Source organism: Sinocyclocheilus anshuiensis, unplaced genomic scaffold, assembly GCF_001515605.1.
Source record: "Sinocyclocheilus anshuiensis isolate Anshui unplaced genomic scaffold, SAMN03320099.WGS_v1.1 scaffold1426, whole genome shotgun sequence".
NCBI classification, from domain to species: domain Eukaryota; kingdom Metazoa; phylum Chordata; class Actinopteri; order Cypriniformes; family Cyprinidae; genus Sinocyclocheilus; species Sinocyclocheilus anshuiensis.
In genome coordinates this window covers 672,954-687,195 of record NW_015557171.1, presented here as the reverse complement: position 1 = coordinate 687,195, position 14,242 = coordinate 672,954, and the positions used below count along the sequence as shown (strand labels likewise).

The 14,242-nt window shown below is 36.7% G+C and overlaps 1 protein-coding gene across 1 annotated transcript; it reads left to right on the top strand.

The window, feature by feature from the left end:
* The first annotated feature begins 1,029 nt into the window (after positions 1-1,029).
* On the top strand, positions 1,030-3,442 carry LOC107678351 (growth arrest and DNA damage-inducible protein GADD45 alpha-like). Its single transcript, XM_016473572.1, has 4 exons — positions 1,030-1,246; positions 1,637-1,738; positions 2,025-2,238; positions 2,721-3,442. The coding sequence occupies exons 1-4, from the start codon at positions 1,197-1,199 to the stop codon at positions 2,832-2,834; spliced, it is 480 nt and encodes a 159-aa protein (XP_016329058.1). The 5' UTR covers positions 1,030-1,196; the 3' UTR covers positions 2,835-3,442.
* Positions 3,443-14,242: the final 10,800 nt, after the last annotated feature.

The window sequence follows — 14,242 nt, the reverse complement described above, 5'->3', positions numbered from 1 at the left end:
TGCGCCAGAGCTCACGACGTTCTGACCTTCAGAATCGCACCGTGTACGCCCACCTTTACGATTTCCGGATAAACTCAATCCTGACATGCGCCAGAGCTCACGACGTTCCGACCTTCAGAATCGCACCGTGTACGCCCACCTTTACGATTTTCGGATAAACTCAATCGTGACATGCGCCCGAACTTCCCGCTGCCCTGTATCTTGGTCTCTCATTGGCTGTAGGTCATCGCCGATGTAGTTTTCAGTCAGAACTCACACAGCGTGATTGTGAATCCCTGACAGCTCCAGATATTTAGCATACCAAATATTTCGCGGGCGTCGGCGACGTGTCGGCGATTCCCTCAAGAAAACTATTTCGTCCTCAGAATCCATATTTTTATGAATGGCGCGAAATGTAATGCTTATGTCAGAGTTTGTAAAATCGTAGTAAATTCGTGTCGTGTGTGACTGCCTTCTGCGATTATCGGATAAACTCAATCGTGACATGTGCGAGAGCTCACGAGGTTCTGACCTTCAGAATCGCACCGTGTACGCCCACCTTTACGATTTCCGGATAAACTCAATCCTGACATGCGCCAGAGCTCACGACGTTCCGACCTTCAGAATCGCACCGTGTACGCCCACCTTTACGATTTCCGGATAAACTCAATCCTGACATGCGCCAGAGCTCACGACGTTCCGACCTTCAGAATCGGCGATTTCGCAAAACCTGTCGGCGAGTGAAAAATCGGGCTAAAATCGTGCAGTGTGAACTCGGCATTACTCTGTGAGGTTTTTCAACAAAGACTTCACTAATCCGCCACCAGATGTCACTTTAATCACGTTGTTTAGAAAGATTATTGTTGGCCTGAAGCAACATTTATTTTGTTACATTCTGTGCAGTATATACTCATGTGATTGCCTACAAATTACGGTGCATGCACAATATTTAGAAAATATATAAAGATATTTTAAAAGTAACTGCTCTTATGAGTTTGAGTTGTCGCTCTGCTTGTTCACGTACGCACCTCCACGTGAGCTGACCAATCAGCGACAGTATGTAAATGAGGCTGGAGTGAGTACTCTACTGTCCCCTGAGACTAGCGTCATTTTATCACTCCACTCAGCGTGAGCAGCATATCCGTGCTCCTGGACCGCACAGGATTACATGCTAAAGGAAAACAGTGCGCGACACATACTAAGGATATCCGTTTCTAATGTGCAATATGACTTTTGAAGAACCGTATGGAGACAACGCAACGGAAAGGTATGTTTTCTTATTAAACTTACTGGTGTTGCACTTTTGTTTGAGCCGAGCATCACGCGTATGTTATCTGTCTGTGCCGTTGAAAGATCACGAGGTTCACAAATCATTTCTCGAAATTTTAATACGGATTTCCTCTTGGTGACGTGTGCTTATAAATGACTTTTACTCGAACGTTGCACATGGTCTCTTGTTAACTTGCTTAAAATGCTTCACGTGCAGAAGTTTGATCAAATGACAGTAACGTTACTAGTAGTGACATTGATCAAATGTCCTCTTCAGCTGCAAATCGCGTTCATGCAGAACGTTTCCTTACATTTTGTGCTTTAAGAGAACTTAATTTGGTCATTTGGTGTGTAAATGAAATCTAATGTGTTTTTAATCATTTTGTAGAATGGACTCGGTTGAAAAGGCACTGGAAGAGGTCCTGACTGCTGCATTACCTCAGGGTTGTATCACTGTGGGAGTTTATGAGGCAGCGAAGTCACTTAACGTGTAAGTGGTCATTGCAGATCCCTTCTAAACCATAGATGGGTCATTCCACGTTTTAAAAATGCGATAAATGCTGGGATATAGTCAACAGGTTAACATTTTTGCCATCATTACTCTTAAGGTCATGACACTACAAAGAGAAAAACACAACTACCAACAACAAAACACAAGATAAAGATTTGTAGAAGGGCTGATTCACAAACTGGACACAGAAAAAACTGTTTCATATTTTATTATCTTTTCATGTTTTTGCACATTCTTAAATGTACTTTCATTGTCATTTTCGCAGGGACCCAGACAACGTGGTTTTATGTCTGCTGGCCACAGACGAGGAGGATGTGAAAGACGTCGCGCTCCAGATTCATTTTACCTTGATTCAAGCATTCTGCTGCGAGAATGACATCAATATCTTACGAGTGAACAACATGAGACGTCTGGCAGAGATCCTGGAAGGCGTGAAACCGGGAGGAGAGTCGATGGACCTCCACTGCGTATTAGTCACCGTATGTGTCATTTCACTTTCCTATTGCACGCTAGGTAGCCTCGAGCACACAGATCGATCAGAATGGTTCATGCATGTTCTTATTAACTGCCAGGAAGGTTTAGTTAAACTCTTTGAAGGCGGCACGGCTGAAGTAGTTTACAGTTCAATGATCCATTAGAGCGTCTGTGATGTGGAATCCCAGCCGGTCTGGGGCTGCAGTAAACTGGCAGCTCTTCAGTGAGATCTAATAAGCAGTGCTGAACTTCTGTGGCTATCTTTAGTATTCGCAGAACTTCCTGTGCAACACTGGGGCATTTCTGCAAACACGGTTTCCTGGAAGAAAAGCTCTGTGAAGTGACCATCTTTAACAAATTAGAGAGAGGTCCTTTGAAAACAAGTGCTTGTCCGTTAACCAGCAGCTGTTAAAACCACTCACCGCCAGACTCTTGCTGTGGACCTTCTGAATTGTGCAGTTGACAGTTTTTCTCTTTTCTCTCACAGAATCCACAGTCATCCACGTGGAAGGATCCAGCCCTCGGCAAACTGAATCGATTCTGCAGAGACAGTCGGGGATTGGACCAGTGGGTGCCGGTTATCAATCTGCCCGAACGATGAACAGAAGCGGACAAACAATGTCAGAGCTTTTATGGGCTCCTGCACTAGATTTGTGTTCTGCTTTGGATGAAGCCTAATGCCACTGAGAATGAGACATGAGGGGGATTAACAAAATGCAATGGATGATATGTTTTCCAGCAAACCCAATGATCAGAAGTGTGGGTTTTGTTTGTCCGGTTGGACAGGTGATTCATGGTTTCACCTCAGAGCAGGAAGAATGACTGCACTGTGTTCGCAGTGCTGCCAGGGAGCGACACAGGAAACTGAATCACACATGCTGGAATAGAGTACTAAGAGTGAGCTGAGAGACTGGAGTGTGTTCAACTGGAATCTACTCAATGAAATGTGATCAGACTGTCGGAGGTCAGATGGACTGTTAAATGATGGGCATGACCCTTTTGCAGACATACTGCAATTTAAAGACCGTAACTTATGATGTTAATGCTGTCCTGTATTATAATTATTTAAAAGGGAATATACTACAGTCTTTACTGATTTAGATAGAAATTAGTTACTTGTTTTAATTCAAGCATTCTGGAATATGTTCCGTATTTTAAACTGTTCATTTTAAACTTTTAATTTATTAATTGTATTTATATTGTTGCGTTCATTGTCAGAAATGTAAAAATAAAATGTTTGACCCATGTGCATCTGTCTTTGGCAGTGTTTCAGTTGTCTGTGAAATGCATATGTTAAAGTGTCTCAAAACACTATATGAAAACACTGTGCACGATATATCGGTACCATATCGGTTATCGGCCGATATTACAGAGTTTTTTTTTGTTTTTAAAACACATGCAGTGTTTTTGGATATTTAGTTGTAATCTCTTGTTGCCCTTATTTTTTACATTTAGATTGGCTTTGCAATCATCTAACATTTACTTAGATGATGGTACATGCTCAATGTTTGACTATAAAAATGCTAATAAATTAACTGCACTGTTAGAATTTAATCTTAAAATCACAGATCTTAGCAAATCTTAAAATAAATTTTTATTTTTTTGTATGTTGTGATGCCTAAATCCACTTACAGCATTTGAAAATACTTTTATTAATTCATTTTAAATGCGTACAATTTCAATACATTTTTTGGTTTAAATATTTGTATTATTAGAAATTTTAGCAGACAGTCACTTGTAATTACACTTTTTTTAAATACAAACATATAAAACTTACATTTTAACAAATAAACATTAAAAAAAGAAAATTAAAAACTAACGTCATGAAAATAATAAATGAACAAAATTTTTTTTTTTAAATACATTTCCCCCCACCCAAAAACTTGACCCATAAGTACTATCCAGTGGTAAAAGTAGGTACTGAAGGCATAATAAACCTATTAATCACAAGTTTGTAGAAAGGAAATAAAAGGGGACCAAATTTTTTCAAATAACAAAATCTTGTCTATTAGGGTATACCTGATTCTTTCCAGATGTAGTGTACCTGTCAACTCTGTCAGCCATAATTTAAGAGTTGGAACTTCTTTTTTCTTCCAAAACAAAAGGATAAGTTTTTTTGGCAGAGATCAACCCATATGAAACAAACTCTTGTTGTACCCGTGTAAGTCTCAAAAATTCTTCGGAAACTCCAAATATAATTAATATAGGATCTGGTTCAATAGGAATGTCCAATGTATCTGAAAAAACTTGGAATATTTTGTCCCAGAAACTCTGTAATTTGGGACACAAGACATAGCAATGAGACAGGCTTGAATCTAAAAACTGACATTTGTCACACAGTGGAGACACTTCTGGAAATATTTTATTCAATTTACACTTGGAATAATGAAGCCTATGAAGCACTTTAAACTGAATGAGACAATGTCTTGAATTAATGGAACATCTGTGGACCAGTTCAAGACTTTGTTCCCAAATTTCACTAGGAATTTCTACTGCAAGTTCTTCCCAGGCAGATTTAATATTCTCCATAGATGGACTTTTCACCTGTTCTAAACCCTTGTAGAGCAAGGAGATGGTACTACCATCTCTATTACATCTTTCCAGAAATGTGTCCAGATACATGGGTGTAGCTGTGACGAAATTAGCAATGTTAGACTTCACAAAGTCTCTTATTTGAAGGTACCTAAAGAAGTGATTAGAAGGAATACTGTATTTCTCACACAGCTGCTGAAAGGAAGCAAATTTTCCATTTATATATAAATCCCCTACATTTCGTAACCCTACATTTTTCCAAAACTCAAATGCACTATCTAACATTGAAGGGCAAAAAGAGGGGTTAGCTGAGATAGAGAGCAAAAAACGACATCTGGGTGAATTTGAAATGTGTCTTTAACTGTTTATCATGGGGTCACCTCAATTCCTAGGTATGTGAATTGTTCTGAAGCAATCTTAAAGGGCAAATGCTGAAGCCAAGAAGAATCTTTGATAGTAACTGGCATCAACACACTCTTGTCCCAATTAATTTTATATCCTGCAAATGTACCATAGTAATTAATCAAATTAAGGATATTTGGAATGGTACTATTGGGCTCAGAAATAAATAAAATGACATCATCTGCATATAAGGCTAATTTATTATCAGTACTTCTGGTTTTATAGCCTTTAATTCCAGTATGTGTTCTAATAGCCTCAGCTAAAGGCTCAATCACTAATGCAAACAAAAGTGGTGACAGTGAACACCCCTGTCTTGTACCTCTGTGTAATTCAAAACGAGAAGACATTGTTTGATTTGTGAGAACTCTTGGACACGGACTAGAGTACAACAATTTAATCCATGAAATGAAATTATCTCCGAGATGAAACTTCTTCAATACGGCAAATAGATAAGGCCACTCAATTTGATCGAATGCCTTCTCTGCATCCAATGACAGAATGGCTAGATCTTGCTGCAAGCCTCTGGAAGAGTAAATGATGTTAAAAAGACGCCTAAGATTAGAGGAAGAGTTACGTTTTGGTATGAAGCCATTTTGATCTGGATGCACCAAATTTCTAATTACTGTGTTTAGTCTGCATGCCTTATATAAAAAAAAAAATCAACAGAGAAAAATGTTCTTTAGGTCGGAGCTTGTCCTCATTTTTGAAAATCATATCATTAACAATTCAAATAATTATTTTCACATTTTTTGATCTTCAAGCTTGACAGTGACTTGAATGGGAGTCTAAATCGGCCCGCACACAGGAAACCTCAGCACACACCCCCCCAGTTTTGATAGTACAATGAAAATCCCCAAAGCTTCCTGTTGTCCATCAATCACATATATTTTTATCGCCACCCATGCAAGCTCGGGTTATTTTTGAGAAGGTGTTGCTGTCATCATAAGCATGGCTTGGGAACAGTTTGTGATCAGAGTGTCATAATTACTGAATGAATTACAAATGGAGCCATCTGTTGCCACTGCATACACTTATCACTGACTCTGTGGTAGATGGTTCCTCAGTGGCACAAAATAGAATTTCTTCTATGGCATCGTGAAGCACCTTTATTTTTAAGAGTGAAGCCTCTGGAAGAGTAAATGATGTTAAAAAGATCTGATTTAGCCCTATTTCTCTTTCTCTGAGATGCTTGATAAGAGATAATACAACCCCTAATGTATACTTTAAATGTGTCCCATAACACCCCCATAGAAATGTCTGGCTTGTCATTTCATTGAAAAAAGGTTTTTATATCCTGTTTTAAGTGATTAATAAAAACTTTGTAAGTAAATGAGAATTAAGCCTCCAATTCCTTTGTGGTTTCTCCATATTATCTATTTTAATAGAAAAAGTCACTGTGTAATTCAAAACGAGAAGACATTGTTTGATTTGTGAGAATTCTTGCACACGGACTAGAGTACAACAATTTAATCCATGAAATGAAATTATCTCCGAGATTAAACTTCTTCAATACGGCAAATAGGTAAGGCCACTCAATTTGATCGAATGCCTTCTCTGCATCCAATGACAGAATGGCTAGATCTTGCTGCAAGCCTCTGGAAGAGTAAATTATGTTAAAAAAAGACGCCTAAGATTAGAGGAAGAGTTACGTTTTGGTATGAAGCCATTTTGCAGGTGTGATGCACCAAATTTCTAATTACTGTGTTTAGTCTGCATGCCAAAGTTTTTGCCAGAATTTTTTGATCTGTATTTAAGAGGGAAATCGGTCTATAAGAACCCAGTTCCTCTGGGTTCCTTCCTTTTTTTGGGACTACAGTAATAATTGCCTCGTTTAGGGAGGACGGCAGAGACTGATCTATAAATGCCTGTTTATAAACCCTATATAAATAAGGTGATAGTAATTTGTTGAAGGCTTTATAGAATTCATTACAATATCCATCTGGACCAGGAGTTTTACATTCTTTTAGAGATTTTATAGTACCTGATATTTCTTTAATAGTAATTTCTGCACCTAACTCCTCAACTTGCTCTTGCTTTAATGAGGGTAAATTTTGTTGGTCTAGAAATTGAGCAATAACTGTCGGATCTATATTTTCTTTAGACGAATACAGTGTCTCATAAACCGTTTGAAACTTACTATTTATATCGCTAGAGGAAGTAAGAAGTTCTCCTGTGTCTGATTTAATTTTGTATATTGCTCGTTCAGATGCTGTTTTACGAAGTTGTCGAGCTAAATGTTTTTGAGGTTTATCACCGAATTCGAAGTATTTTTGTTTTACATACTGAAAGAATTTTGAGATTTTAGAACAGAGAATTTGATTCAATTTATATTTAAGTGCACAATTTTTTTTATATTTTTCAATACATGGATGTTTAGCATTTTCCATGTCTAATTCGCGAATTTGAACTTCTAATACCTCTGATTCAGCCCTATTTATCTTTCTCTGAGATGCTTGATAAGAGATAATACAACCCCTAATGTATGCTTTAAATGTGTCCCATAACACCCCCATAGAAATGTCTGGCTTGTCATTGAATTGAAAAAAGGTTTTTATATCCTGTTTTAAGTGATTAATAAAAACTTTTTTGTTTGTAAGTAAATGAGAATTAAGCCTCCAATTTATTTGTGGTTTCTCCATATTATCTATTTTAATAGAAAAAGTCACTGGACTGTGATCGGATATAATAATATTATGATATTTAGCTGTACAGACCTGGGGCATAAGTTTACTCTCCGGAATGAAATAATCTATTCGTGTATATAGATTATGAGCGTGAGAATGAAAAGAGTATTCCCTAGCCGTCGGATAGAGAATTCTCCACACATCAAACATATTAGAGTTAGTTATATATTAATTCAAAAATTTACTGGAGTTGGAACTAACTATTTTTGTGGAGTAGGATTTGTCTAAATACGGGTCTAGAACACAGTTAAAATCACCCCCAATTATGAGATTTGTATCTGAAATATTTGGAATTAGATCAAACACTTTTCTGAAAAACTCAGGTTGTTAGGTCCATAAACATTGACTAGTGTTAATGGCACAGAAAATATTTCCCCAATAACAATTACATATCTCCCTTCTTTATCTGAAATAGTCAAATTATGTTTAAATGGGACTCCTTTACGGATAAGGATAGCTGTTCCTCTAGATTTAGCAGAGAAATTAGAATGATAAATTTGTCCGATCCATTTGCATCTCAGTCTAACATGCAATTTCAATAAATGTTTAAGGCCATTTTTTTCTGCTATCAATTGTAAAATTAAAATATTGAGTTGTAGGAATTAGAATTTTAATATCAGTGTCATGGTCAATGAGTGTATACAAAAACCACAAAGGACATTTATTTGCATAAAAAACCCTGACATTTTGCAACTATTTATTTTGATAATATAAATGCACCGTATGCAAAATGTTTCACAAGGCAGGCACATTCTGAGGGCAGTAGAGAGCAGTTTTAAAGTGTCATTGGGCTTTGTTTTGTCAACAGCTTTCTTCACTTGTATTGCTAAAAAAAAAAGCTATTTCCACAAGTAGGCGGGAAAGAGAATTCCATTACGTTCACTACGGCAGCTGGGAGACGCATGACATCGGGTCATCGTGGCCTTGTGTCTACACAAAACAGAAGATAATCTGGGCCCTGACCAAGCCAGAAATAGAAACAGCGCTGAGAGAGTGAATCATACCTGACAGCATCAGCAGGGGTGGGGGACATGCTAAACGATGGCCGAGTTAAAATGTGGACAAAAAAAAAAAGAGAAAAGATAGAGTGAGTCAAGGCCATTCAAGGCTGCAGCAGGAGAGCTGACAACTAAAAATAGCCCTCTGTTCCCTTTGCTCAGTTTACTGAGACAGGACAAAGAGAGAGAGGACTGGAAAGACCCTAATACACTTTGAATACCACTGTAAACTGTTGTTTCATTTCCAGCTAAAGCTTTGCTGCATTGCTCAAGCAGTTGCTGCTGGAAAGCAGAATTCAGGCTTTTAGTAGAAGCTGGGTCATGTAATTCAAACAGGAGTCCACTTATCCTCAACAGGTTACCAAGGAGAGTTTGAGATGTTCTCCCTAAACTATGGATGCACAATATATGCCTATAAATGTTTACATTTTTGGGATGTTCATTTGTGCATGCTTTGTCATGATTTAACTCATTGTTAATCTTTAAAAACATAAAATACTTTAATTACACTGTTAAATGTAATCTTTATCAAATCTCATAATATCTATTTTTATGTATTGTACTGCCCAAATCTGCTCATTTTAAAAACTAAAACAATTACATGTATATATATATATATATATATATATATATATATGTGTGTGTGTGTGTGTGTGTGTGTGTGTAATCAGTTAAACAACACTTCAGAATTTTAATATCTGCCATTTGTCTTGTGAGAAAAAAAAAGAGAATCTGACATTATTACTGATGACCATTCTGCTTTCTAAAGGTCAAATTTTGTCATTTATTGAAAAAAAATAAATCGGCGAATAGCATAATAATCCTATTGACAACCAAACCTACATTTTTATGTTATATAGAGTTTTATTCTCACACAGTGAAGTTGTAAATAAAACAAAGATTTATTGGAGTTTTACAAGAAAATACAATTTCAGTTTTTCTATTTCAAAATTTTACATTTAATTATGTGTTACTTACATAATACATAATTACTGTCTAATTATTTGTGAAATTTACTTGCAATTTCTAAGTGAAAATGTCTACATTGGACCAATTAGTTTTTTTGTTTTTTTTTCTCTGTGTCTTTCTATCTTTGGGTTCCCAGCAAGGTGATCATCATTTTTGGGAGTCCTGCCTTTGTTTTGAAATGTTGTGCATGGAGGGAGGAGGGGGGAAATACAATAGCTTTAGTTGAGAAATAAATTTTGAAGCTACACTGGGACCTTTACTAACTCCATACACTAGCTGTGGTTCAAAAGCCCAGTCAGAGAGCCAGACTGGGCCATTTTGGGAGGGGTATTTCTGTACTAAGCTGACTAGAAGTAAACAGAGCTGACATTATGTCCCTGCTGCAATGACCTGTGGAGTTTTTTACCGCCCGGCCTGCCATTAACCTCATTCTGCTGAATACAGGTTTGCAGGTAAGTGGAGTCCCACAGTGGTACTTTCTCTCCGAATGTGCCTAAATCTGGGAAACTCCAGCTTCACTGGGACCATGATTTTAGGTGGAAGTGAGACATCGGCTGGTCCCACGCATGAGGAATGCAAATGTTTCTGAAAGGACCAACTGCAGTGCCACAGATCAAACCTGGAGAGCATGAAGGACAATTTAAAGGGATAGTTCACCCAAAAATGTCACTCACTCTCATGTCGTTCAAAACCGTAAGACCTTTGTTCATATTCAGAACATTAATTAAGATATATTTGATGAAAACTGAGAGCTTTCTGACCCTGCATAGACAGCAATGGAACTGACATGTTCAAGGCCCATAAAGGTAGTATAAGGACATTGTTAAAATAGTCCATGTTACATCAGTGGTTCAAATGTAATATTATGAAGCTACGAGAATACTTTTTGTGCGCAAAGACAAAAAAAAAGACTATTTAACAATTTCTTCTCTTCTGCGTCAGTCTTCGCTACACGTTCAGTCGAGTACAACGACACATGCGTGTGCATGGACACCTGTGGTCTCGCAAAGCTCTGGTATATAGCTGAATAATAACATAAATAACAGATGATATACTGAACGGCTTCTTGTTTCCCTCATACAGGATTACGGGGTTTATCCTGGAGCTTTTCTACCGAGCTGACAGGTAACTTTATCACTAAAAATGACACAACCACAAAGCCAGTTCATCAATCATAGACAAGACGCTCCGCTGATTACATCGATGTAGGGCAGTAAATACAGCCTGACCTGTTTCTGAGTGTAGCAGGCATGAGATGAGCTCTACTGGGATCATTGCATAACAACAGGGCTTTGACCTGGAGACCCAAATTTAACAATATCAGAGAAATTAGAGCAAGTGGGAATAGTGAGACCATGAACACCTGGCTGCTGAGGGAAAGCATGAGGCAGCCATTAAATACACATGATCCTCTCCTGATAATGACACAAAAATAAACTTGATATGCCAAAATACACACTATATACTGTATATAAGACTACTTTGCTAACTAGCTTTTTTGCAGTTATTATATTGCATCAAGGCCAATTAAAATTTTTTATAGTTTTTTAAGTTTTATATTTTAATATATTTTAAAACATAATTTATTCCTGTAAGTGTAAAGCTGAATTTTCAGCATCCACAAGATTCTTTAGAAATCATTCTAATATGCTTATTTGGCACTTAAGAAGCATTCTGTTTATTGTCAACAAAGCTGAAAACAGTTGTTCTGCTTAATATCTTTATGGAAAGTGTGATGCAATATTTTCCCCAGGATTTTCTGATTAACTAAACGTTCAAAAGAACAGCATTTATTTGAAATACATTTTTTGGTAACACTTTCCATATGGTTTTATATAGTTTACTACTTTAGCATGAACTAACAATGAACAATACGTCTACGGCATTTATTAATATTAGTTCCCTAGAGTAAATAAATACATGTAAATGTTAGACTGGACTCACCAGAGAACATATACAAACAAGACAACAAGATTGAGAATAAATCTATATTTAGTTGGAAAAAGACAACATCTACAACCCAGTACATTGGGACCCAGCTCTGAAATTTCAGCACAAAGGAAGGTGGAAAATTCACTCAAATACAGTGACACTGAATGCTCTTCATATTAGAAATATTTTTTAAAGGCAAAAAGAGATAAGGCGGCAGACTGAAGAGCTTGTGCAGGTCATATTTTCAATACAAAAGCACCTTCAGAAATGGCCACAGCATCAAGAAAAACACAACAGCCCAATTAACAACAGGCACTGACACTGAGAGAACCCAATACTACTGTTGGGAAACATTACGAAAATGTCACTTTAAAAGCATCACACAACAAGAAAGCAAGGCTGAAATTGCCATTCAAAGCATACTGTTGTTCAAACAAGATTAAGATTGTGGTTTAGCAAAATCTTAATGCATGTACAAGTTCAGTTGCATGATGCACAGGCATAAATATATCCAGCCTGAGGCATGAGACAGATGTATAATGATGAAGATACACAGTGAAGATGTCTGTAGGATCTCAGCGTCGCTGGTTCACAGTAGTTTAACTATGGCTGTCGTCTCGAGACAGGAGCGCGGCAGTGAACGAGTCAGAGCAGGAATACTTCATTAAGGCTGGTTCAGGTGGTCTGGTGAAGTTGTTTTCTGCCAGCTGTGTCATGAAGGCATTACACACTCACTTTCACTAAATGCATGGCAATTCACAAGAGTATTACAAAAAAGGTACAGGAGCTGTAAACATGGAATGATGTCAAAATGCATAACAGTATAACAGTCACAAAAATAACTACAATCAGAGAAATCATCATGTGCTCAGTGTATGTGTACAGAAAAATCATATGCGACCCTATGTGAGTTTCTATTGCTGGTTAGATCCCAGAATGAGATGGCACAATGACATTTTGTCGTAAAAAAGAGACAATGATTATGAATCGAAACAATCAGAAGAAATGTTTACATTAACATAAGGGTCTCGAGACAGGAGCGCGGCAGTGAACGAGTCAGAGCAGGAATACTTCATTAAGGCTGGTTCAGCTGGTCTGGTGAAGTTGTTTTCTGCCAGCTGTGTCATGAAGGCATTACACACTCACTTTCACTAAATGCATGGCAATTCACAAGAGTATTACAAAAAAGGTACAGGAGCTGTAAACATGGAATGATGTCAAAATGCATAACAGTATAACAGTCACAAAAATAACTACAATCAGAGAAATCATCATGTGCTCAGTGTATGTGTACAGAAAAATCATATGCGACCCTATGTGAGTTTCTATTGCTGGTTAGATCCCAGAATGAGATGGCACAATGACATTTTGTCATAAAAAAGAGACAATGATTATGAATCGAAACAATCAGAAGAAATGTTTACATTAACATAAGTCATCTCGTAAATAATCATTAAAGGGTTATAATATATTACGTACCATGATCTGCAATAAAGTATTGCTACTGTATCTAACATACACAGGGCAATAACACAAGACAAAGTATTCGAATGCAAATTCAGAGGTTTTGAGTAGGGGAAATCTCATCCCATTTACTGAAAGTAGGAATTTAAAGAATGGAGAAATGGGTAAAACAAACATATTTTGGTAACACTTTGCAATAAGACAAAATGTAAAGGTTAAAAGTATCATGAACTAATTATGAATAATATTTTTTTAAAGTGCAACCTATAATGGCTAGTTAGGTTAATGTTAATTTCTACATACACTACCATTCAAACGTTTGGGTTTGTCAAGATTTTATTTTTGTCTGTTTTTAATATAAGCTTATTTATGATGTTACAAAAAAAATTAAAATAAAACATGTTATTTTAAACTTTCTCTTAGTTCAACAAAGTTTCTAAAATTAAATTAAGTAGATAATAAGAAATGCTTCTTGAGCACCAAATCAGCATATGCAGCAATGATTTCTCTAGGATCATGTGACATTGAGTCATTGAGACATTGAGGCTACTGAAAAATCGGCTTTGCTGCAGCAGGAATAAATTACATTTTAAAAGATATAAAATTTGAAAAAGTTGTTTTGAATTGCAATAATATTTCAACAATATTGTATTTTATATTAAATAAATGCAGCCTTGGTGAGCAAAATGCCTTTACTATCACTTTTGATTCTTGCTTAACGGAAATATACATTTTATTTTCATATACAAAAAAAATATCTTACCGACCCCAAACTTTTGAATGGTAATGCATACTAATACATTTTTAACATTTGTTTTAACAAGTTGTATTAATTAACTTTGAATTATTAGCTATGAATTATTAATTAACAATTAACAATAGTACAGCACATTTATAAACTAACACTGATTTATATTAATAAATGCTGTTAAAATGCTTTTCACTGCTAGTTCATGATTCCTAATACCAGGGCCGTTTCTAGCCAATTTGACGCCCTAGGCGAAATCCCTATTGCCCTCCCAAATTTA